This window comes from Vanellus vanellus (genome assembly GCF_965231255.1).
Source record: "Vanellus vanellus genome assembly, chromosome: 20".
NCBI lineage: Eukaryota > Metazoa > Chordata > Aves > Charadriiformes > Charadriidae > Vanellus > Vanellus vanellus.
Genome location: NC_138925.1, coordinates 3,988,192 through 4,015,194, shown reverse-complemented (window position 1 = coordinate 4,015,194; position 27,003 = coordinate 3,988,192). Strand labels below are relative to the sequence as shown.

The window sequence follows — 27,003 nt, the reverse complement described above, 5'->3', positions numbered from 1 at the left end:
TCAGCGTGCATTTAATCAGGTCTTTGCTAACTGTGCTTCCAAACTTCACATTTCATGACCACTACAGTACTGTCTCTTCTATTTTTAGAGCATTATTCCACTTACTTCACCATGCAGATTGACACAATGGATCTTCCTCTGCATGGATTATGTCAGTGAATGTATGTTTGTACAAGCAGGCTGTAGTTTTAGTTCTAGATTTAGTTCATCCCCAATGTGATGCTGCCTACATGCGTGGCAATCTGGGATTAATGCTAAAAATATATATATATTTTATCATAAATGAACAAAAATATTCAGAGAGACAATTAAATTTCATATACGAGTTCAGTGACAGAAGGAATCTTCCACTATTCAAACTGTCTGCTCTTCTGATTGAACGTTCCTCTGCAGCCTTCACAGGTGAAGTCAGACAGCTTTCTTGGGCCCAGCACAGTCCTTCCAGACAGAAGTCCTGCATGGCCTTTAACAAAGAAAACATTGCTCCACAGTTTCCTCCTTCCCTGATGGCAGTTGGGACCAGCTTCATCGATGGATGTGAAGTGAAGGAAGGGAAGGAAGCTTCTGTTAGATGTCTATAACTTATAGTTCTTCGAAGTATTTTTTAAGTTTCCCATTCAAAAAGCTGAAATGACACCAGTAGCCGTTCATAATTGCAGATCCTCTGAAGAGAGGGGATAAAGTATGGGGTGTGATGTGCTGCCTCTCAGCCGAGACAGCCTACAGACACTTTAGAAACAAAAATTACATCTTAAAACTATAAGTAGATTTAACAATTGAACTCTAAAGAATTAAACATCATATAAACATTTCACAGTTTTTGTTTTTCTTTCCAAGGGTCCATAGTCTAGTCATTCGATCCTGTGCAAAGGTCATGTTACTATGGATATGACCTGCAAGAAATGTGTTGCCTCAGAGCAGCACAAGTCACATGAACAGGCTAAAAGCCAAGACTGCTGATTCACAGTCTTGTCAGGATTTTCATGCTTGCGTTGGTTTCACTGAAGAATAGTCCTTGAACCATCAGGTCTATGTTCGTCCTTTAAAAGTGTTCATGCAGGTATAGCTCCCAGAAAACTTGTGGATTTCTTCAAGTGCTGCCTGAGGGAGAATGCTGCAGGAGAAACAGAAAGAAAATAAGCAGACCAGACAAACCTCTTGGTCTATTCTAATAAGAGGTTGTGTAAATATGCGTTTACGTACACACATACATAAGTATACATATTCTCAAAAATCACCTAGTGAGAGCGCGGAGACAAACGTGTCAGTATCCTGCTGTGAGTAGGCGTAAAAGGAGAAAGTTATATCAAGTTGCTCTTTCTCTACAGAAATATTTATCCAAAAAGGTCTGTAAAAACTGTAACTTGGAAGATACCATCATGTTTTATTCCCCCCAAATATTGTGCAGAATCTTGTGCTCTGAAATACACAAATTTAAACTGAGTTCCCTGGTTAACTTGCCATCTATTTGTGAAGGCATGTGGCTTCCTTGCCTTGGATATAGATCTAATTTCCTGACAGCTACCATAATGGAAAAGAAATGATAAATTCTTACAGTAAAGGAGAAGGAGAACAGCCCTTTTTCAGACTGTAGACTGTAGAATTTCTGGAAACTTTGGAGAGTATCCCAAATTTTACATTCAGAGCAAAGCATTTATTGTGAATTATTTTTTCTTGTTTGAAATGCAATATTGTAATTATTTTCCACAGAAATCTCATGGCCTTGTTTCAGTTCCTGACTGAAGAAGGTTTTCCAAAGGCTTCAGTGCAAACTCTCATGGAAACACAATTTTAAATGTCCTTTCTCTTTAGTTGTTTCAGTATATGAAGTTATTACTTTCTTTCCTTAGGAACTTCAAAATTCTTGTCCCAATCATACATAAAAATATTTATTTAATAGTTTCACTGCTTTAACACAAGCAATGCTCTCTAAATACCACTGTGATGTACATGCTGTATTGTACATACATCCTTGACAACATAAAGCCTGGAGTCCAAAGAGCGGCTTACTAAATCAAAATCAACTACATGCATATGTTAATTGTTAAAAAAATTCCTAGAAACAAATACCAGTTCAGATCTCAGGAATCCAAATTTTGGGAGTGAAACTGGTTTCATAAAGGGGTTATACTCAGGGAAAACATCTACAAAGGGAATCTCAGAAAGTTTTCTCTCTTTTGCTTCTATGACTGTCTTTCATGGGAAGGGATGAACCAATCCGATTCTGGATATTGGGTTACAGTCAAACTGAGGTTTGCCTTGGTGGACAGACAGAGAGGACTGTAAGCCAATCTTGCCTAACTGGCTAACTATTGCTGGGCAAAGGAAATACTTACCTCTTTAGGATGACAAGAACATGCATTGTCCATGGAAGGAGCAGGAAGGCTTGATTCATCTGAACAGCTTCTACTGTCCTCCTAGCCACTGTCTCTGGCTTGAGAGGAGGAAAAAGATTAGGGAACCTGAATAAATAAAGTAAAAAAAATAATTATTTGTTGACCAAACTCTTTCTTTAAGATATCACTGTCTGAGTCCTATTACTCACTAAGCTATCGCTGGTTACTGACATTCAAACATGCCCCAAAGCAGGCTGGAATGAGCAGAAAGTTCCAGCCAGAAAGCTGGAAACCAGAGACCCCAGTTCCAATCAGTACTACTGGGTTAGCTAAACAATTAAGAATGTACGTGTTGGTGCCTTTAGGGTGAAGTGGCAGAGTGTATTCAGAACCTTAATTCAGGGATTTTCTTAAACTGTATGCAAACCAATACCGAAATTCTGTCTGTTCAGTGTTGGTGTTTTTCTTCCTCTCTGTTGCTCTTTGCTGGATTCAGTTCTTGGCAGGTGAAAGACAAATATTTTTCCCCCCATTGCTTTTAATACCAAACATAAAGCTTTTCCCCAATCCAGCAATAGTTTGACACTGCATATTTTCTTGACTAAACCAGCATAAACTGTATTAATAGGTTACTTTGTCCGTTGTAAAAAATTAATTTGATCAGCTGTTAGTCTTTGAATTTAGCTTGTTCTCTTAGACAGAGGTAAAAAGGAGGTACTGATAGCCTTCAATAAGCGGCTGTCATTCCTTTCAGTGGGAAAGATTTAAGTAGTTCAATGAATAAAGATGGAATCTGTACTGTTAGTTCTCAAGTAATTTGTAGACCGCTCCTTTTGAATGACCTCGATTTTCAGATTGCCTCCCCTCCCTCTCTGGTGGCTGCGTATGGCCCAAATACACTCAGGGAAAAATAGCTTTCAGTTTTCTCTGCAGAAGCAAATGTCTCAGTACAGGCAGGCTGTATGAATATGCCAGCAAACCGAGGGAACCAGTCTGATGAGTTACAGGTGGCCTAGAGTGACCCTCTGTTCCCAGGCAGCCAAATGAGACATCAAATTCTCTTAACTAAATGAAGCATTAATTAGGAGTGTATTCTGATGATTCATTTAAAATGAGATGCTTTATTCTGCTTTATTCTAGTTCCCCTGGACTGACCTGATTCTCATGCCCTGAAACATCTCTGTGCTTGTGTGGAAGGGCAGGACTGTTGTGGCATTCACTCCAGGACAGTCTAGCAGCCCCAAGGTCAGGCTCTCCATAAAGGCGAAGGACGAAGCTTTGGAGGTGCAGTAGTCAATGGCACCAGGGATGGCTGACAAGGCCAGGACAGAGTTCAGACAAACAATGTGTCCATTCTGCAACTCCAGCATCCTTGGCAGGAATGCTTTGGTGGTCTGAAGATCAACAGAGTTTAAAAAAAAAAAAAGGAAAAAAAGAGGTTTGGTCAGCAGAGATACAACAAAAACAGTAGTTACTAAAAAATAAAATATCAGGTGACATGGAGACAACAAGCCAAACTGTGGTGTTCATTATGCTAGGAAAGGAGTGGACGAGTACCTTGTTGCTTTGTAGTTTTCTGAAAAATTCTGGACAGGCAAAGTTTGTGTACAAACAAAACAAAATCTTTCCTAGCACATTAGTAAGCAGCACCCACAGACAAAAGCCATGAATAGAATGCTTTGCATGTTTAAGAACTTCTTGTAGAGGATAAAGTCTTCAACAATGTGATGAAATCACAAGAAGCTCTTTTTTTTATTACTATTATCTAATTCAAAATGGAATCGGTTTCACACTACTTTCCTTCCCTGAGCAATGTAGTCTCATGCTCCTCTGATGTTCCATACACATCACAGAAATCTATCCTCTGTAAGCTCAGGCTTTCTCAAAAGAAATTAGATGTTTTACTGGAAATCACAGAATGGGGATACATAAGCATCAAATACTGTGTTACTACTGGAAAAGTAAAGTTTTTTTAGATTCCTTTTCTCTGGCCTTTATCCCTCACATTGTTTTTTCTGTCTCCTTTTCACATCAGACTGATTTTTCCAAGCATCATTCAGAAAGACCTAGTAGCAGCCAAGTGTTTACTGGCAGTAATCTGTCATACTCATTCCCAATTCTGAATACATGTGACACAAGACCTTATCTTACCCAGAACTGTCCCAGGGTGTTTATATGTTGTGATTTGAGCAGTGCATCATCATCGCTGTCCATCAGGCTCTTACCATGGACGACAGCAGCATTGTTCACCAGGATAGTGATGTCACCCACCTGCAATAAAAGCAAATGACTTTACAACTCTCCTCACAAATCAGCAGCCACTATTATATCTGAAATATCTATTATTGCCTAAATACATTATTATTTTCATAGCTTTTGACATTCTTGCCTCTGGGCCTTGCAATTTTTCTAGATCACTTAAAACAGGTAGCTAGAATTTGTACAATGTAATCTGAATGGTCACCCTTCTTTTTCCCAATTTGCCAATGTATTTTTTTCCTCATCAAATATGAGTCGTTCCTAAATTCTGCCCACAAAAAGTGCTACCACAGACACCAACCTTTTCCCGCACAGCTTTGGCTTGCCGATAGACCTCCTCTCGATTTCCTACATCACAAATGAAATAATGGCATTCTGTCCCCATCATCCTGATTTCCTCTGTGGTCTCCTTCAGGCATTTCTCAGTTCGACCCCACAGGATGATCTGCAGCAAGAAACTTTTGTTAGAGTCAAACTGCTTCTGCTTCAAATCTAAAATAATTAAAACATGCTTCTAACTTCAACAATTTGATGAACATCTTTGATGTGTTTTCACTGCAAGCCCTGTTGTATTGTTTCTTTTAAGACTAATGATGATTTTCTGTTACATGGGGATGGGACTTGAGTATGATGGTGGTAGCTCTATCCCACTGCTGATTATTTACAGGTGGTGCTTCCACTACTGTCTTTCAAACATTAATCTACAGCTAAACAGTTTTAACCAAAATATTTTTTTCCCTAGTACATACCTTATTTCCTATGTCTTTTAAGGCTACTGGAAGGATTATTAATTTCATCTCTCTGTTACCTAAGACATATGAATCAATCTATCCTTTTTGCTCTTCAAGCTAAGTCTTCTCAGCATTCATCATGTTATGAATGGTGAGTCACTTGTCATTCTGCAAAAAATAAATTACTGAATGGAGTATGTTACTGAAATCAGCTGACTGCTCTATGAGTCAAAAAGCAAGACCCAAAGGAGAAAGAAGAAAAGGTTGCTACTGCTCACAACTGCAATTGTGAACACTGATAATGCAAAATTACTATTCAGTACTAGAAAATAAAAGAAGACATTCACATAGTCAAATGCAGGTTTACTCTGATCAGGGGACTGGGAAAATGGGCTTTGAAAATGGAAACAGTTTTGTTGCTCTCAGAGTGGTGCTATTTCCAAGCAGCAGCCTTATCATCTGTGATCCAGGATTACAGTTGCTTCCCATACCACTGTGTGTTGAGTATGAATCTGACTGGTATATTGTTTTTTTTTAATGGTTAAAAATAAGCACATTTAAACTTTAAAGATTTCATAATCTTTGACTTTTCCAAAAGTTGAAAGAACAGGAAAAAAAAGTCTAAATTATATCACACAATTAACTTAGTAACAGCAAGATAAACATAAAAATTTAGGACCTGTGGTATTCCCTCCCCACAACAAATCTCTTGCAGAGAGCTTTAACATGCTTATTTTTAAGGACCAGTTAAGCTTATCTCATAACTGGTACTAAAACTAATATCTGGCAGGGTCAAAGAGCTCTTCCAGTGTGACTAAGCAAGGCAATGCAGGAGTACCTGTGTCCTCAACCATTTCCTAAATGAGTTAAATTTACAATTAATCCCATTTATAAATCATTTGCGCATCTGTGAGCAGACACACAGACTGATAGACTTATATTCTCAAAATCCCCAAAGGACTAATGAGTTGGTTAACCAGAAACTTCAGAGCCTTTATAAACATGCCAGAGCCATTTCATGAGAAATCTTACCTCAGGGGAAGTAATTTTCAAGGTAAAAGCTGTGACCAGACTTAAAAACTGTAAGAAAGCATACGGCTAAAAATGTGCCCTGTGTATTGGCCTGTCTTCGAAAGTCAGCATATAACCCTTGGCCATCAGGCTTTGGCATCTACACAAAGCTTGTAAAACTCATGACTATTTACTCACTTCTGAACTCAGAGCTAGACTGGGTGATATTTCTTATGCTACTCTGCAGACTTGAAGGGAAATCACGAACATGTGAGAAATTTCACAAGCTTTCAGGAAATATTTACAAAATACTGTTGAACTACGTAAGCTCACACACTTACTTGCTCTCTCTTTCACAGCCTACATCTCTGTGGAAAGGGGAGAAGAAAACACTACAAAATGTCAACTGTAAGCATCAAGTTTGATGCCCACAGAGTTCCCATCAGTGTGAACTTCAGCCTCTTAGCGGGATTGGACCAGTCAAATGCAGATTCTAAAAATTTAACTGACAAGTTGAAGAGCGATGGAAGGTAGGAGAGGAAGCAGAGAGAGAAATAAGGTGTCAGACAAGGAGTAAAGCAAGAAACTGACTTCACGTACCTAGCACTCTAGGGTTTCACACAGCTATTGCACAATAAAAAGTAGATCACTCATTTTTCACTTTAATGTTCAAACATCCATACAGCCTCCTATTCCCAAGAGTTGCCACTGATGCACTGAATGTCAGGAAATATACATGGAAGAATAGTTAAGCAAAGGAAGACCTGTCAAAGGAACATCTGTCTGATGCAACTCTTGGACGTAACATTTTTTATGCCCCAACAGTTACTTTGGGACCATTGATATCCTACAGGCAAGTCTTGCAAGGTGACCCCGTTAAAATCTAGGCCATCTGGGGAAGACAGAATTTGCTGGTTATCCTCCTGACAGCATTAACTTCAGTACTTTTTTTTTTTCCATGGGAAGTTTTTGTGTCCTTGATACTGTTCACACTCAGGTAAAGGCTTCAGCCTGCATAAGAGAAAAGCAATAAATAAAAGAATATTCTTTCGTGAGAGGTGAAAGTTCCCTAATGACGCAGTGGGAAGTGAGGTTTCCTGCTGTCATTTCTGCTACTTTTTACAGATGGATAAAACTCAAAACTCAATACAATATGCTTTTGGTCCAAATTCAAGCTTGACTGCTCCTACAAGATCATATGAGACTTTCAATTTCTGTCTTACATCTGGCCAAATTAAATTGGCACGGCCTTCCCTCCGGCCCCCTAGGATATCAGGTCTTAAAAAGAGACAAGACTTAGTTGCTGCACTAGCCTCATAGTTGAGGCTTCTGTTGCTCCTGAACTTTATATTTTTACAGAGGGCCTTGTCTGTGTGTAGGCAATACTTCTCTCTTCTTTTGTTTGCAGTGGTTTCACTGATGTTTTTCTAGGTCCTTATTCTACTATTGCGTCCTGAGATTTTCTGCAAACCTACTCATCGGTCCTCTGCTCTCCTGAATTCACCTCCTTATGCAGAATCTGCAATTTGAGAATTTGCTGTTTGGAACTCATAAGGCTGTGTTACTTGTAACATTCTCACTAAACCATTCAACTAGACAGCTTAAGAGTCGGGGATAATCCTGCATGTTCTCAATGCTCCTGAACAACAACTTCTGCTCATGGTTGAAGTGATGAATGATTGTGGGCCTGAGCCTGTGTTTTGCTGACACCCCGTGAGCTGCAGTTAGCCTAAAGCTGTGCAGTTGGCACTTCACTTTCTATGCAAGCAAGCATGTAAGGAACTCTTCATTTTGTTCTTCGCTCAGGCAACACCAAGAAAGGCATCATTTAGCTTTATCCAGCCCTAGTTAGGATTTGAGGGCTCTGCATTTGTAAGGAGTCTAGATCTGCAGTTTTGGAAATGGTCCGTTTCATTAGGAAGCACAATATTCAAAACGTAGATATGGGTCTTAGAGCCTGGTCTGTGTCCCCTTTCCTTTTTAAGTTTAATTCTCAATTGGCAATAAGTGTGTCCCAACTGGAGGCTAAGTCTTGGAGAATACGACTTACAGACACAGAAGTTCCTGTCTGGGACAGAGGAAAATGCAGGGGAATAAAGGAGAAGAGAGACACGGCGTTCCTTATTACTCAGCCTGTCAGGATGTTGCACAGCCACCCATTCACAGTAATTTAATGGTGGACAGAGAAATATTTAATTTGTGTTTTGGAGAAGTTCTTGGACAGACAGTTTTCCGTCCTGGAAAGAATCCAGCCCCTGTTTCTTCTCCCCCTTCATCTCTCATCCTCTCCTGCCTGCCCCTCCCTACTGCACTAAACACGCTCTCCGTTCAAAAAGTTACTGACCAGAAAATTGTCGAGGGCAAGAGCCCAGCGAGGCGGTTAATCCCCGCTGTGGCAGGCTCGCTCCTGGAGGCTTCCTGCCCTGTGCTTACCTCTGGGTGACCCCAGTGTTGGCAGTCAGGGAGGCAGGTGGAATGTTAAAGCAATCGCTTATGCTCCAGGCTGCGAGCGAGAGGCGATGAGAGCCCGGGCAGCAGCCGGGCAGGAGTCTTCCTACCATTGGACACACGAAAGAATAGATTCAGGATGACAGAGGAACTTAACACGCCCTCCTCTTAATTTACTTTAAAGTAGGCAAGGGCTGTGACATCACAGCTCAGCACAGATTTTCCCAGGATTTATTCATGAGTAGATTTTGCAAAACAAACCTTATCTCTAGATCTTCTCCCCTCTGGCAAGTCACAGAACTCCTTATCTGGCCTTAGGAAAATCATTTCAGCTAGAGTGGCAGGCTCAGTAGACACTGCATCCTCCGCTCCCAGAGGACTCGTTTAACTCTGGACTTAATCTGCTAATGAGACATGCCCCGAGGTCGGAGGGGAGTCAAAAGGAAGGGTTTAGCTGCTGTTGTACTAATGCAAGACTTTCTAATAGATGCCTGAGCCGACTACTTACGGAAAGCCCCAAACCTGACTGCAGGTTTAAATCCTGGTTTTCACTGTAACACAAGTGTTATGCTTTTGACCGCCACAAAATCAGATAAAGCCACTAGTTTATATAAACTGGTCTAGATTGAAGCTGCTATCAACCACAATATAGAAACATGAGCTATGCTTCCAGAGTCTTAGGTAGATTATTGGTGCAGGAGATGAGGTTAGAGCTAATTTTACATCATTTACAAGGCTATGTAACTTGTTTGGCCTGATTTTATTGCTAGTACAATTCAAGAACAGCAGCAAAGGAATGTTGCCCTTTTACATCATCAATTAATTTGGCACTGTATCTTCAGCAAACCCGCTGTGCTAACTTTACCCCTCTGGTGAACTAGACCAGTACCGGACAGGTGTCCCACAACAAAAGCACTTCTGAGAGTGAACGCGTGCCATTTCTTGATACTCCCCTTGGAGTATCTGGGCTGTATTTTAATACAAAATTGTTCACTCTTAGTCTTTTGCAACACAACGCACATTGTGATTAGCAGATACAACTTCCATTCCAAAAGTTTCTGCATTTTACGATTCATGAAGCACTTTTCTGTATCAAATGAAGACACTCAAAGATTAAAGCGTTGCAGAGAGACACGAAAGTGCCCTTCCTGCCTGATCTCATTATTGCTGCCTCCACAAATCAACCACAACTCCTCACCACAGATCAGCAGAGATAGGAAGTAGTTGGTAGGTCAATACATTTCATTCCCCCTTTCAACCTCCTTCCTAGTCCAGTGAAACAAGAGTTGCTCTGTTTGAGTCAGTATCTGTAATTGCACCTTTGTTCAAACAGAGAAAGCCTTTCTGCACCCAATTCTGGAAGTTCCTGCATACTTTTAGGAAGTACAAAGTGTAGATAATCCACTGAAGTATGTCAGTCTTATCCCCATATATTTACAAAGCCTGGTAGTACTAACTCACAGTTGGTTCTCCGAAGAAATGCATTCCAGTGTATCCCATAATCCTGGCAGAGTTTTGCATATCATGAGAACAGGAGGCTAAATCCTACAGCCTCAGAAGTGTTGGTGTATTTTGCTTGTCAATGGCATAAGAGTTTTTTCCTGCACCCCTTCCCCTCTCTTGCCCCCCGGGCAGTCAGACAAGTTCTTTCAGGAGTTCTTCATGGGAGAGGCACGCTAAAGACAGATTACTGGAAGAGTAAAAGGTGTGGCCGTTCAGTGTGAAAAGCCAATCTTCGCTTTAGAAAAGAAAAAGAACCTTTTGATGCCTGAAGTAGGTCAAAATACTTAACCCAGCCCCTTAGTGACACTTGTATAAAAGTAAGCAAACAAAGCAGGCCAGTGGCAAAATTTTCCCAATTCCCCCAGTGGAAAGCCAATATCAAAGCTGCAAGGGACGGGTATAAGAAAGGTTACAGGTAGGCATGGGGGAATCAAGAGAGTAAGACCATTTACCTGTTTTACACACAAGCTTTTCTAGATTACTATTTCAAAGTTGTAAAGGCAGTACGCTGTAAGAATTTAATGTAAATTTAATCCTGCCACCATGGTAAACACAAAACACAGATTTATTATAAACTGGTTTGACTTAAGGCCAGAAGTAATATCCAGTAATTAGATTCAAAGTTAGGTCTAAAGGGACTTCAGATAGAGACTAAAAGAGTGAATTCCAATTCCCTTAGTCTAGAGTCAGAACTTTCATTACTTTATATGTTGACTTAGCACTCAATGGGATTAATGTTATTCACCTAAACCACCCTCAATTCAAATTGTACCCCAGTCACCCTTTTTTTTTTCCTCTGAAAGAAACAAAACAGCACCTAAAAAGTATTACAGAAGTATGTAAACACCTGTCTCCTAGCCCATAGAGGCCTTCCTCGGAACAAAAATTTGAAATTTTCTGTCTGCACTTAAGACCAGCTCCCTCTAAAGAAGTGAACAAATGCCTACTGTTCTCACAGTCAGGACTATTTAAGGACAGGTGGCCCCATGCTGACTTTTTTCCAGTGGTTCTTCCAATTGCTTTCGTCTGCAACATGAACTGCGACTCCAGACTGCCTTGGGAGCAACACTTTTCAGCTCTGCCGTACAGAACAGTTGAGGAAGGGGAAGGGTTAGGGTTGTTTGCAAGAAGAGGTCACGCAGGAGTCAGGCTTTACAATCCTATTAACGCTGGGACAGGGTCAAATGGAGTGCACGTTCCAACAAAAGCACCAAGTGGCCACAAGCTGTCACCCTGCAAAGGTTCATGGAAGCATTTGTGGCGGAAAAAACGACAGATTTTTAATGGTGAATGTCTGCCACACCATGTGTTAGAACCGGCCTCTGCTCCAGGGAACCAAAGCACACAAAGAAATATCCAGCAATAAAATTCTCTGGCTGCAAAGCAGAAAGAAGTGGCATATCTGGGGGTTGGGGAGAGGGGTAAGTTTTTTTAAGTTACGTATTTGAAGTAAGGCTTTGAAGATTTCTACCAACAAAAATATAATACTCCATCCTGTAAAAATAACCAGTGTGCTGCCGCCTCCATTTGCTTGGCATGCCGTTTCTATAATCCAGATTCATAGAAAAATGTCCACAGAGATCTCAGGAAATTGTGGGGAGGGTAAATATGCAGGTGCAGAAAGCCCTTTTGTACTGCAAGCACAGCAGACAGGATGAAGGGATAGAAAGTCAGTAAATAACATTTCAAAGAAAAAAAAAGAAATTACTGGATCTGCCTGACAAAAATGCCATGGTTGAAGGTTTGCTGTTTGCACGTTTCCCTTCCAAAATGCTGCATTATTATTTTTACTTCTTGCATATACCTCTCAGGGTAAAGCGTTCTTAATATGTGGCAAGGTTAAAGGTTCATGTAATATAGTTAAACATTTACTACACAGAAAGTTATGTTGACACTGAATGGTAAGTGTGTTTATTTTTGTAAAGCTAAAAAACAATCAAAAGTTAAGATTACAGGGTAATGTTAGAAGTAAGGGACATGTGAAATTGAAAACGTGAATCCAACACAGTATTATTTCCATCACCGTACTGGGTGAAAGTAACTCCGAAAATTGCCTCGTTCAACCAACAGTTAAACTGAAAAGTCTGCTACTTCTTAACTAACAAATTGGAAAAATCACACAACATAAATTTATAGAAAAGAAGAATTCAAGAGCTACAAACTGGGAGCCAATAGAAGTTTTAGAGTTTGCCTATATATTTATGAGATGATTTCTGTAACGGAGTGCCTAATCTTGAAATGCTGAGTGGTTTTAACTTCTAGTGAGTGGAGAAGGCTGGCCACTGCGTCACCACCTTTGGGACAGCACTCACAAAGTCCTGAGGATAGTGCGCTGCATAGTTTCGAAAAGCATCAATTACGCTGGATTACCAGTTTAGAGTAAAAAATTGTTAGTTTTAACTCAGAACATTTTCAGTTTTGCTTTAAGCTAAATCATTACGAGTATTTCATCAGCACTTTACTTATTTTAGGGAATATATAAAATTCCACTACAAGGTCTCTAAAAAATAATAAATACAATTTCATCAATGAGATGGTATACTCAAAAGGTAACTTAATTAGCTGCCTTATGCTGGACCAATTCTGAACTTTGGCAGTAATCTATGATCACTGCTATGTGAACTGGAGCCAAGTTTACTCCACATTGTTATGTAGATCTGTAATAGTCATTATAGTCCTGTTATCGGTCAAGGGGACTTTGCATTTTGCTGTATCGTCACATTAGCAGAATCCAAAAATAAGGTGGACAGAATGGCAAATGTATTAGAAGCTCTGTTGAATGAGGAAAGCCACAAGGAACGTTTAGAAGCCAGAGGAAGACATAAGCAGACAGACAACCCCAGCTCTTGCAGGAACATCGCAGAAAAGGAAGACTAGGGGAAGTGTTTAAACTTAAACTGTAAGAAGGCTTGCAACACAAACGGGCATGGAAACCTAAGGATGAATAACATTTCTAATGCTGTCATAATTATAAACTGCCCTCCAGGAAGGCCTAAAATATGCTCCAGATCATCCACGTGTATAATATGATGTAGCTCTTGACTGAAAAAATAATTTCTCCCATGAGGCTACTGGAGAAGTATTGGGAGTTAAAATAGCCTACATTAAATTCATCTATAAACTGAATGCTAGCAACAGCTCCAGACAAGCTCCCCTACAAGCCTCCTTTTTGTTGCCTCCAGAAAAAGAGAATTGCTACTGTTTTAAAACCATCTAAAAGCTGTCAAAAGGAGCTTTTCTTGTAAGTATTTTAGTCAAATAAAGGATACTGCATAGAAGCAAGCTTCGATATTTAAACACTTAACTGGTTTCCTATCTTTTCATATACATTTCAAAATGTTATTTTTTAATGGTCACTGTTGCTACGCAACAGGGCAGAATTTCTAAAATCTATTCATCTGTTGTGCAAATGACAGTTTTCAGGACACATTTAACTCTTGCAGCTTATTGAGTCAAAGTAGGAGGACGAGAATGGGAGGACTGTAAGCTCCTAGAGCATGCATCCCCCAAAGGGGTACAACGCGGCTAAAAAGGGTCTTTGGCTGATTATACCATATTCCCTGCTTATGAAAAATGTGAAAACCATCCCAGCTCCAGTTAAATAAAATGCTATCTAAATGTAGAAATGAAATGTATGATAATTACTTTTATCCAGAAGTGATCAAAGCAATTCTAATCAGATTCTGCTACAATGATACTTATTTAAACTAGAGGGGCTGGTCAGGTAATCACAAATCAAGCTCTAGCATATTAACAAGTTACAGCTCCCTGAAAGTTACCATCCTTTGGATGTGATTGCCTATCCCACGCATGCTTTTTAGGCTACTGCAATGGAAAATGAAGTTAACTCACTTAAACATGAACATAAAATCAATTAAGCTATCAGAGAATGTAAGACAAGCTTTACTTTCCAGTCAAATAAACTTTATGAAGCAACGTGGTCAGTAACTAACATTTAGCTGAGGGGGAGGTAATATAATATTGAGGCACAATAATTCCCTAATGTGTTGAAAGTCGGTAACAAGCACAGCTCTACGCCATAAGAGTTTTCTACCTACCAGTAGACGGCAGAGCACTGGGGAGCTGTAAACTACTATGAAGTGTGTGACATTTAGCCCTAAAAACAGGCCTATCTTTGGTTGACTCACATTCACTGTATAACAATCTTTACTTCCACTAAAAAATATCTTTAGGTACACAAAAAGACTAAAATAATTGTAAAGACCAACAATTACTGTTCCTGTAAAATAATTTCAATGGCTAAGAATTTTCTATCTTTTATTTTCCCTTTTAATTCAGTCAGGAAGAGAAACTAAAATCGCTTAATAGAAGTAAGATACTTTTCTAAATTTCTGATTTTGCAAAAACACTGGACTAAAATGAGATGATGACAGTGGTCAAACCCATCAGCACAGCACTTCCTCTGTGCACAGTAAACAAGTGTAATGATGTCATTAGGAGCTGGCTGACCCGCTGATGAACTCCGGGGCTGTAAAGGAGATGCAAGGTGCCAGATCACTACACACACACTTACCCGCACACATACACACACATCCTTACAGCATAAAAGGTGTCCTAGAGCAGTCTGCAACAGTTGCACATCATCATCTAGGGAAATGAAACCCTGAAAACCCCCTGTGGTGGCTGAACGTTTTGCTGTTAAAGAGGCAAACCTCTTGCTTCCATAAAGCTCACATTCAAATATAAACAACATAGACAATAGTCTCTAAGGAGCCTGGATTAAAATCAAATAAGAAGCAACACAAAGAACACTCTACAACATTGCACAATCAGCATATCTCAAAACCCAAAATCAAATAACTCGGTTCAGCAAGACAGGACTCCCGTGTTTCCCAAGAGTCTTGAAAATGTTCTTACATCATTTCTGACAGCTCACTGTGGTCAGAGCCAGCCCTGTTCTATTACCACTCCGGGAAAGAAGTATTTGTACCAGCTGGATGTCTTTAATATTCTACTTGGAAGCATGACCTCGTCTCTTTAAGGCAGTAAGCTGAGTTTTGTCCTCACTGGTAAATTTTTTTCAGGCGGTAGGGCACAGGGAATTTGAGTTTGTAGTCAACATAAACCCAAGTTGCTGAAAGTGGATGTCAGGATTTCCCATTCCCTCTTCAAACTACCACAGCCAACTCTCGCCCAGCGAATGTACTGGTGAGAGAGACAAGGTTTCTCTGTTTACTACTAACAAGGAGATTAAAATGACAGATCTAAGACAAACACTAATTTAATCTTCATGTAGAAAATATCTGACTGTCCACAGTTATTGTTGATCCATTCTTTTTAAGGGCACGGAAAGGTGAACTGCACGGAGTCTTTACAACAACATCTTCCACTCCCGTTACTTTATCTTAAGTCTAGTATAGTTGAGTCCAGCACCCAGAGTTAAAAGATTATATCTAACAATTTCTGCTTTCAGTTAAAGTGGTGCAAGTTTGTCCGCTCCTCTGATTTGAAGAGAATCTTGAAAATGTAACTTGGGTGTACCCAGTCATTCAAAGGGCACACGGAACAAACCCCCAAATATAATTACTTAAAATATCATGCTTTTTTTGAGTAGTAACTCCTGATTTCTTAACGTGGGCCCAGCTATACAGGAGACATTTGCTGCACAATGAAGCTTCTAAGAAACACTGAAATAAGATGTTGTTCAGTGTCTGAAGTCTTCACTTGATGATGCAAGTCAGCACTCATAGGAACTTAGCTAGCAGTTTCCATCCAGGACTTACTGGGAAAAAGACAATCACTACCTATCGGTACAGCTGGTGCAAGCTGGTATCTGTGCTGACCAAGAGAAGGAACACTGACTGGATGAGAAGTCAAGCTTGAACTCCGTTTGCACCTATTTTAAATGGCTGTTTCATGTAGACAAGGGATGAAATATATTAGCCAGATCATACCAACTGCCACCCCACCTTTATATAGACTCTTTCAAACCTGTGGCTAAAAATATGTCATACTACAGGATAATCACAGCCCAGAATCTTTCCAGGCATCATTTTTATACCACCTCAAAATACTAATTTTAAGTTGTTTAAGTGTCCTCAGAGGTACAACTGCCACTGATTACATACCAAGAGCCAGATTTATCTCCTATTCACATACGTAAAGCATAACTGATTTCAGCAGAGCTGCATTTGTGCTTTCAAACACTATTTTACTGCTGTTAAGTGGAGCACTGACACATTTGCTCAGGCAATGTTAGACAACAGGAATCCCTGTGTTAGTCACAACAAGTATGCTCTGTGTTCAATAAATTGTAATTAAGAAGGTGGCAACATAAGGGTGGCTGTCCACAAAATCCTTTTGCAATTATGCGTAGTTTATGGCTAAGCTAATAGGATGGACAATTTAAATTAGTTGCAAACTCTGCCAAGGTACCCATCTATTCCCAAGTCTATTAATTAGAATCAATTTAATCCCCACTGGGATAAAGGTCAAACAACATGTATTTGACCCTTTTCTACTGGCGTCAGTGTTATCAGCCAATGGATCTGGCAGTGCCTGGGTCTGACTTGTTCGACTCTTCAGCATGTTGACATGATGCTTTGAAGAACAGAGTCTGGGCCCAGCTAAAGAGATCTCTCTAATAATTTCTGCTTTATACTCCTGATAAGCACACAGGTTTAGAAATTCCAGAGCTTGTTCTCTCTCGGTGGTCAGCTCTTGGGGTGTTGTTCTCTGTCTTTATGATTTTTCCTTTTCAGTCTCCCTTTCCTACACAGTACCTTAAAGCAGCAATGGTATTAGAATTGTATTTTCAATTCAGTCCAGAAATCAAAGTGAAAAATGAACATTAACAGCTAACCAACATTTGTTAATGGATTTTAAAACAAACACTCAAAAAATCAATAATCATTAGCTGACATTTCCATGTCCAGAAGGAAAGATACATAATTTCTACACACTTGTCCAATTTTATGGGAAGGAAATAAAGGGAACTGTTGTCTTTTTTTTCTTCTCCTATAGTTCCTGTAGAATTACCTGGCTACTTCCGTGGAGTTCATCATCTGTTTGTCCTAGTTCTTTTCTTGAAAAAATTGACATAATACTTCCATACCTATCAGGTTACTCTAAGTTCTTGGTCTTGGCTACGGTAGTATGATGTAAAATCAGCTAGTTCTTGATGTCCTAACTTTGTGTGTGTTCACTTTGAATGTTGCTGATATGTTTGAGGAATGTAACTCAGAGTCTATTCAGAGTTCTCCAGGTTCCTCCTTCACATTTTTACTATCCACTGCATAGTATCATCCTATCAAGACAGGTTTCCACAGCAGGGTGAAAAAGTAATAATAAATAAAAAGAAAAATAATCTTTGATTCCTTCTAAATGTTTTAGTCAGAAGGCTTAGAAATGTATGCCGGGCTCATGGTCACTCTTAAAGCAAATTGCTGTGCCAGACTAATTAGACATTAGCTCAACAGCATGTTTAATTCATTTTACAACGCAGTAAAAGCTACCTATACACGTCAGTGCTTCAGATGGAAATAGTTCTACAAATCTGAGACAACTTTTTCCTAGCCTGTACCAGACTCATGACATAAATGCAACAGAAATGCACAGCAGCACATTTACAAGTCACTGCAGGCAATGAAACCACCTAATAAAACAGGGATGAATCACTTCAGATAAGTAAGGTGAAACATTATAGACCAAAACCATCTTGTCAGCCATGAAATTGAGAAAAGCAGCCTTTTTCCTTTCCTTGGTAAAAATGAGACTAACATCACAGAATCACAGAATCGTTGAGGCTGGACAGGACCTCTGGAGGTCATCTGGTCCAATCCCCCTGCTCAAGATCATATACCTGGTCTACTGTTTTGCCCAGGTTAACTCTCATTTTGAACTTCACTAACTCCTCTTCAAGCTTTCCAGATCGAAGCTTCTGTGTTCACTCTCGAGGCCACTATCCCCATGTTACAAATCACCTTTCATGTAGCATCAGAGCTCCGATTGCAGCCTTTACCTCCCAGCATTAATTTTTCAAACAACCTTTGTGTCTTCTACCACACTGTCTGCACCTCTGTAAACATTTCCCAAAACTGTTTATTACTGCTCTTCAAATCCCACCTTAAAACTTCCATTGCTGTGATGCCTTTCCAAAAACTTAAAAATGGCTAAATGAGTGGTGCTGAAGTCACTTGCTTTGCAACCCTCACTAGTACAGACTTCTGTGTTTGTATTCAGCTGTTGCCTTTTGTTTTATATCTCGATTGGAAATCCTGAGGTAGGCATCATCTTTTTCTGTTGTCCTTACGCAGCACATTTAGCATCTTTATGCTAAATAATTGCTGGTGTGTGAGTGGGTTTCTGAGGCACTACAACAACATTAATACATAACCTCATCTTTAAAACTTACCTCAAGATTTCTTACAGCATGGTCACAGTCCTTACATTTTGTGGGAAGCCTCATTTAAGTGTCTTGATGACAGCCCTTAAGCATTTTTAAAAGTGCTGGATTTTGGTGTGCCAACACAGCACAGTCTCTGAGGGACAATATTTTCACGACATCACTGTAGTCTGATGTGAAATGACAAGCCTGTTACTCTGCAAGTTCCACTTCTTGTTAGCATTATTTATTCTCCTTACAACATACTTGGTAACAAAAGATAGGTATGTTCTAAATTATAAGTTAAAACAGCTCCAGCTGGAATGCTACTTCACAGACACCAACAGATCTGATATCTGATAAATTCTGGCTGTGCTTGCCAACCAGAGACACTTATTCAGCACGTTATTCAAGCTGCTGGCCTTGGCACTAGCACATATAACAGGCTTAATGCCATCTAAGCCCGGGACTTGAAACAAGGGTTCTTCTGCCCATCCTTAAATTCAATCAGCAAAGTGAGCTGCCAAGAGGAAGCCATTAAATAAAGTTGCTGTCAGTATATAATCTTTATAGAAAGAAAGCCTTTCTAGAGACCATAAAGCGACTCAATCAAATCTGTGCTCTCATAGTTTATCAAAAGTTAATGTATTATTTTGCATGACATGGAAAAACATTCACTCCCCAATTCTTTTCATGTACTTCTGGTTACTGTTAAGTTATGACATGCTCTAATAGTTTGCTGTAATATTAAGGACTTAAATTTAAATAAGATTGAAGTAACCATCATTAAAAATATGCCTGAAACTGTTCAGTTCCTATTTTTTTTCTTCAATCACACACACACCAGGAGAGATTAATTACCTAGAACCTGATGTTTGCACTATGGGTAAATATTCTCATTATGCTTAAATATCTACAACATAGAAAATGCAAAATTTCCTTTTAGGAAAGGAAAAAAATCTTTTTCATTTTGACACATGTCAGATTGCCTTTTCAAAATGGCTAGTTACTTATTTGCATTGCTAAACTACAACCGAGAAACCCATTAGATACATGGGCTCTATGTCATTCTGGTATCTCCACAGGGCATAAAAAGCATTCTGGATGTGGACAGGTGCTCTCTTGACAACATTGTCTTGGTACTGGAATCCAAAAATACATATGTAATTTTTACACTGAGCCTTTTTAAAATTATTATACACCAGGCCAACTCAACATCTGTTTCTGCACTACATTTACATATTGCATTTGCATTGGGTAAAGTACATCAGAACTCTGTCCATTCCTTTTATAAACATAATTTTAAAGACTTTATGATTTCATTATGTTAGATCATGGTGCCTGTTAAAAACAAGTCCATGGTGATTAATCACAGTCTATGGAAAACCAGTTTCTCTCAGCTCTGAAATTATCTCATTTAAAATCAGCACTTTTCCTTATATCAGAACTAATCTCCTCTGGGGTGGCCCAATCAGGTCTATTCATGTTCTGAACTCGGAGTGAATTGCAAGATACACGTCAGATATCAGTTATGACTCGCAGAATACAAGTGTCTTCTTGATGACTGGCCCAGCCGCAGGGGATTTAAAACCTGACAGACAGCAAGCAGAAGGACTTACTGAGTTTACTACAGGTATGTTATCTCATCCCTTCCCTGCTCCTCCAGCACATTATCAGAAATTATGCACCTTTGTACATCACAAAAGAAATGTTTTCAGGTTTGGAACACTACAGCCTATGGGTGGAACTCCGTGGCAGATTAATATTCCTGCGCATTAGAAATTTGATGTCAGGTTCTTCTTTAGACAAGAGTTAACTCTCAAATACAGTTTAGTAAGAATATTCTTCAGGTTCTGAAAGTGACAGAGATCAATGTTTGAAAATGACCAGTATTTTAAAGGACATTTTTGATCAAGAACTCTTACTGAAATGCATGTGAGATACTAATAGCTTTTGTCCCACACCTTAAAAAAGGTCTCGGCTCTGAATGACTTCTAGCATCGGTCTCAGTGTTTTGCCCTCACTTCAGGAGATTAGTATGAATTTCATTTCCAGCTATAGTCACAATTCAGTTAATCTTTATCATATAGCACTGGGTATATGTTATAAAGAAGTTTTTAAAAGGTATATACTAATTCACACAAACCAGGACAATAATATGTCAACATGATTCATAAAGACTAAAGTGAAATATTCATAGAACTACAGATGCAGTTTGTGTAGATAATGTGGGAGGAGCGTGCCATTGTAGAAACTCATTTCAAAACTTGCCAAATTTTCCATTACTGGGAATACGAGGCTAAATTCTAAGACCTGATACCATTTTTTACATAACCTCTCTGCAATACTCCCATCCTAAACAGAATTTATAGCCTAAAATCTCACTCGCTAAACCTCTCCAATTATACAAGGCTCTCAAGCACCTGCAACTCCTCTGGTGTTTTCAGTTCTGTTGAATTCAACAGAACACTGAGGGAAACCGGCTCTAGGTTTCAGCAGCGGTGGGGGCTTGCACAGCTCTCCTCCCTTCCTGGGTGCTCCTTCCTCCACTGATTTCTTACCATCCCAATTGTAACTGAATTGAAAGAGGATAGCATGCTCAAACAACTTTCTTCCTAAATGAAGACATTAAGGTCTCACTTTGAAAATGTTGTGAAAGCAATGATGGAAATAACAGTTGAGATTTTTTTTTTGGTAGCCTGAATAAAATCAGAAGTGATATAAGCAAAATACAAACCAAAACAACAACAACAACAAAAATCTCTGATCAGTTTTCAAAGCAAAAGTTTTCAAGTAGTGCCTTCAGGATCTTTGTTCACTATCCCAAAATAATCACTGTATTATTGTGTTTGTGTTATTCTACAGCTGCCCATCACGTTGCCATCCTGTTCAAAGTACCTTGCAGACTTGCAGACATAATTGTCTAGACTCAGTGCTGACAGAGCGAGGTCATGGCTATCAAGCGGTACATTCCATGCAAGAGCGAAGTTTCCGTTTCTTGTTTTTGTTGGTGATACTAGCTCCTTGCCATCTAGTAAGGGCTCTTGTCTGTCCTGATATTCCAGGCTGCTTACCTCATCCGCCGCACAAGCATGCAAACCCTCTGAGTCTCCTGCACAGTCTCCTGCACTACAGGAAGTGAATGTCCAGAGGACAAAAAAGTGAAAGGAGAGATCTTTCAGTGTATTTACGAGGTCATTTCTTGCGCAATGATGAACGTGAAGAACTCTCAACAAGGTTAATAGGAATTGTTCAACTCTTCTCTGCAGTACTGTCACACTAACACAAGGCCAGGGCTGCTCCTAGCCCTTTTGGTATTTTGGAGACATCTCTCATGCCAAAACACCCCTGATCCCCTAGCAGCCCTCTTGTTCATTCATCAATAGTTACAGTTACCAAAAAGGCAAAAAGGCTGGAGGGGAGAAAAAAAAACCAACATACAAACAAACCCCCAAAAGCCCCAAAAGCAAAATTGGAGGGCAAAATGTACATACTTTGAAAGAAACTGAGATCACAGAAATGATCGCAAAGGAACAATAGAAAAGCACTGCTGTATAAGATCCCTTGTAGGTATGCTATGGAAGATCCCTACCTCTGATTTCTGAGCCCAGAGCCCTCAGTGTTAATAATAAACCTAATGAAATCAATGGCTTTTGACCAGTCTCCCAACAGGAAAGGCTTAAGAAACTCTGCCAAAGTCACTGTCAGATAACCTTGCATACTAAAATACATGCTAGAGTTGGGGAATCTGTTTCTATCATATAATTATATCTTTTTCAGTTACTTGTACTAGGTTTTGGTGACATTTAATAATCCAGAATGCCTAAGAACAAAGCATCTCTTTCCTGTTCAGTCAGACCCCAGACTAAATAATCTGTGAAGAACATAAATTAAAATTACAAGGAAAATTTTTAGACATCAAGGAAATTCCCTAAAAAAAAAACCTAACAAAGAGCAAGATATACAAATGACATACGAATCAAAACTTCATCACTGGAGATCATCAAAACCAGGGCTGACAACTCTCTGGCAAGGGGACTATAATAGAACATGCTGTAGGAAAAGCAAATGGCTTAGAGGAAACCAGAAGCATTTTCCAAGTCTAACCACCAGTGAATGAACCCATTCAGCCCCTACATCCCCCTGACTACTCACAGCTGTAGAGGGCTGTTCTTCCACACAAGAAATATTGTTCAAAGGGGCCAGTCTTCCCAATATTAACTTGATTATACAGTATATTCTTTGCAAAACACCATTAGGCTTTGGAAGTGGATTTTTATTTCATAGGCATTAAATCATAAACTCATAAAAATATCTCCTTCTCCCTTTTCATTAGCACAGATACACTCTGCCGTTTTTGGCTAACCACAGAATATCAAAAGCTAAGAGCCTTAACAAAACTACCAATGTGTGAGACTGAGGCAGAGTTGATGCTCTATTTGTCATACGCTTTAATGGTGTAATCAAAATTCTCAAGAGTTAAAGCCAACAACAGTGAAAATTTTGAATTTTGCAAGCAACCAAGAATGAGCCAAAAGCAAAAAAGTATATTTCTCCAGCAATTCAGCTGCAGCAAAGTAACTTCTCAGCCGGCACTTCTGAATCTGGACACATCTCTGGGGAACAGCATGAAAGTTGAATTACAATACTTGAGTACTTCCGGAGAAAATTCAATGCTATTCATCCCTCATAATAACACTAACATGTCCAGTATCATCTGTAAACCACTCTTTCTCTGCATACAGCATATTTACATGCTTTTGTTTTTTTTCCAGAAGTGCTAAAGGAAGCATTTAAATACACAATGACTCCTACAACCAAGTAGTTTTTGAAAACTTCTACCAGAAAGCAGAAATGCAGTACAGTTCCTTTGACCTCTTAGTGTACACCTGAACCGGGTGTATCTAATAATTAAAGTCTCTCTTTGCCTGAAAATCATTGGTAGTCTTAATTGAAAAAAAAAAACCTAGAAGATACGCACTTCTGTAACTGAAAATACAACTGACAGCACTTTGTCCCCTTATTGGCCATTTCATCAGAGAGGCCAATGAACAACCACGAGAAAAGAAACTTCACCTTAGAAGGAAATGTCTCCTAGACATTTATTTGTCAGAGTCATATTTGAGGCACGATGGCAGAGAAATGGACTTAAAAGAATGGGGGTAGAGAATGGGAATCAGGATGGATTTACATGATCATGCTCAAAAGACTTCCATTCTGTTGAATTGAGAATTTCAGTCTCTGTGCTCATCTATCAAGCAGAAGACACTGTATTTCCATTTGCATAAACCCTTTTTTGATTTATTTCTTGCCATCTTCTTAGCTTTAAATGCTCGATCAAATTTTACAGTAAAAAAATTGCAAATGTGACAATTCATAATCTTAGTGAGATATAACACTTCTCATCTTACGTGAAAACTGCTCAGATACATCTCATTTGTGATTAACAAAACCAGCCTCTGAAAATAAACAGAGTATAAGATGAAATCCAAACCAGTCTAATTATCAGGGGAAATTTCATATGCTAACAGTCTCAACTAACCTATCTTTCAGAAGATTCTAATCTCAAAAATATGGTTATATATCGCCGCCTACCTCCAAAACTCCGCCACTATGTCTGTGTGCGCAAGCGCTGTGATGACTTTTTCAAGATATACTGCACACCCCCTATTAGAATCTGGACCTATATGTTACTGTTTCCATTCACCTCTTTGTAACACTGTGCTTGGCCTCAGAATTTCACGCCTTTGGTGGAAGTGTTTTTCTAAATGTTTAATATTGTGACTACACCATCTGATAAACAGAATCTGTTATAAGTTATTAATTATGATCAATAATTCAAGCTTTGCATATAATTGTGAAGCAATTAACCGCATAAGAAGACAACAGAAAAATAGAATAGTTAATTTTCACAAGCCTTATTGAAAGACAACTTGCTTGCCACTTAGTGTCGTCTTCATTTTGACTGTCTAAGGCAAAGCATAAAATCAAAGAGTAGTGCCAAACAGAGGTCTTGCATTCTACATGGAAACTGCATGACATTCACAAAGTTAGGGTTGAGCACATAAGGCAGGAAAGAAATGAAATCTACAGCAAAGGGAATGGAAACTACCACATCTACATAAAATTGTCATTAAAAGGGTTAAGGAAAAAAAGGATAAGCCTGCTTCAGTGTTTCAGGGAAAACGTGCCACTACCAAAGGCAGAAAGGCAATGCCACTACCAGAGAGGATCAAAACTTGCTGAGTGCCATATTTGACTTACTGGATAGCCATAATATAACTGAAAGGAGAATCTAATTCAAGTTCAGTAAAAGCAAAAACTGAAACACCTTGATGACAGATATGAAAAAACCCATAAGGCAAAAAATCGCAAAGTTCTAAACAGTAACTAGCAACCACACAGCATTTCACAACATCGTATGAGGCAAGTACAAAGATTCCCAACAATTATTCTCATTTACTCTTTCCTTCTAAGATACATAGAGATTTTATAGATAAGGCATACAAATGAACTACAGTCTATATCTGTTTACAGTAATTTCTTCCTCAGCTCTGTATCCCTCTCCTTTTGGCCCATGTCACCTTGTTGATTAGGGCTGACTGCCATTGTTCAGCTTCTAGCTGAACTGCAGCTAAGCACCTCTTGAATTAGCTGTAGAAATGGTGGTACTTTAATACCAGAGCTTAGCATAGCAACCAGCCAGCCTAAATAAATAAATAAAGAAGCATGGTGTTCTAACAGATAATATAAATACACTTTCAGCAAATTGCTTGGGTCCAAAGGTCAGCCAACTTGTTTGCTCTGTCTCCAAGAATTTGTAAATCTCAACATGATGTTTAAACACAAGGATATACAAACATCAAAGTTCAATGCTGACATATTTTACACCTCAAAGTTGTATGCCAGAATAGCTCTATACCACACATAGAAAACTGTAGTGAATGTGTAAGGAAGTGACAAAACACTATCCCAACTAAATGCAAATTCTTCTTTAAATATCCTCTCATTCTGTATTTTTCTTCTTTATTCTCCATTCATCCTCTCTCATATGGAGAGAGTATTTATGCAGCTGTCTAATTTCACAATCCCTGCCTTTCATTACCCATAAAGGGAGAGATGGAACTTTTATATCTCAAGCCTCGTTGCAGGGTGTGTGTGGTTTTTGTATCCCTGATTGGTTCACACATATGGAGACACCTATACTTACGAAGACACAAAGTTTCAAGGTAAACCACCAGTTCCTGAGCTAGAGAATGGACACACCAGCTACGCTGGCATTTCTAGGCTGCTGTGTGGACAGACCAGTCTCTCAGCCTCTCCCCCTTTCCCTCTTTCCTAAAGGAAACGTGCAAACAACCTCACAGCTCCTACTCATGTTGTGCTTTTTCTTCCTTGCTGGGGTCTCATTCATCTTACCTTTGAACAGCTCTGGGCTGGCAAAAAGCAAAATACAAGGGACTTCAGAAAGCACAAGAAATCAATTTCGCAAACGGAAAACCACCGGGGTGAAACTGAAATCTTCTCCCCACTTTCCTGAGAGAATGCATTATCAGGAGCGAGAGCCGGAACCCCCCCTGCACACCCCGCTTGCCCCTTTCCGAGCCGAGCCCCTCTCCTCCGGGGCGACACGCGTGGCAGCGGCAGTCCGGCCGTGCGCAGGGGCAGCTGGGGCTGCGCTCAGCCCCAAGGCAGGAGCCGGCAGCCGCCTGCGCCCTCCCCTTCCCTGCCGGGAAGCAGCCGGGTAAACAGCCACGCAAGTGAGCAGTGGCTTCACGCATGGCAGTTCCACAGCTCTCCTCTCTCTCCCTGCCACGGGAAACCCAGGCTGGAGAGGAAACCTCGCCTTTGTCAGCAGAGGAGAACTGGCGAGGGGGATCGTTTCTCACCTTCCCGTTTTCTTAGATGAGATGGGGAGATGCAGGGAAGGAGGGAAGGAGGAGTGGGCAACTTTCTGAAATGTAAGTTAACGTAATGACTCGGAGCGCCAGGACTTTGCAAAACGAGTGCCTCTTCTCCACTCTCCCCTTCCCAAAGTGATCCCATCAATCCCACCTAGAGGGGAGGGAAAAAGGCTTTTATGTCTCAGAGCCGGAGGACTCCCCAGGGAGCAGCAGGTGGGAGCTCCCCCCCCCCCCCTCCCCTTCACGCCGCTGCTCACCTTTCTGGCTCCTCGTTTGGCGAACTCCCTGGCCAGATGGCGGCCGATGCCTCTGCCCCCGCCGGTGATGAGCACGTTGTCCCCACTCAGGTCTCGGAGCTTGGGCGGCAGCACCGCGCACACCGCAGCCTTCACCACCAGATAAACCATCTGCACGGGGAAAAGCAGCAAAGCGCCCAGCCATTTCCAAATCATCCTCTCGTTCCAGGC

At 40.0% G+C, this 27,003-nt stretch overlaps 1 protein-coding gene across 1 annotated transcript; it reads right to left on the bottom strand.

The window, feature by feature from the left end:
* Positions 1-870: 870 nt before the first annotated feature.
* Positions 871-27,003, bottom strand: DHRS3 (dehydrogenase/reductase 3). The gene is made up of 6 exons (XM_082493576.1): positions 26,794-27,003; positions 4,897-5,040; positions 4,488-4,607; positions 3,492-3,730; positions 2,337-2,462; positions 871-1,114 (listed from the first exon to the last, which is right to left on the bottom strand). The coding sequence occupies exons 1-6, from the start codon at positions 26,986-26,988 to the stop codon at positions 1,030-1,032; spliced, it is 909 nt and encodes a 302-aa protein (XP_082349702.1). The 5' UTR covers positions 26,989-27,003; the 3' UTR covers positions 871-1,029.

Excerpts from the sequence above, each read along its gene's own strand:
- DHRS3 (XM_082493576.1), bottom strand. The coding sequence starts at position 26,988 with ATGATTTGGAAATGGCTGGGCGCTTTGCTGCTTTTCCCCGTGCAGATG. Across the intron at positions 3,731-4,487 it reads ACACCCTGGGACAGTTCTGG|ACCACCAAAGCATTCCTGCC; the intron begins GTAAGATAAGGT and ends GTTGATCTTCAG. Across the intron at positions 2,463-3,491 it reads TTTCAGGGCATGAGAATCAG|GTTCCCTAATCTTTTTCCTC; the intron begins GTCAGTCCAGGG and ends TTATTTATTCAG.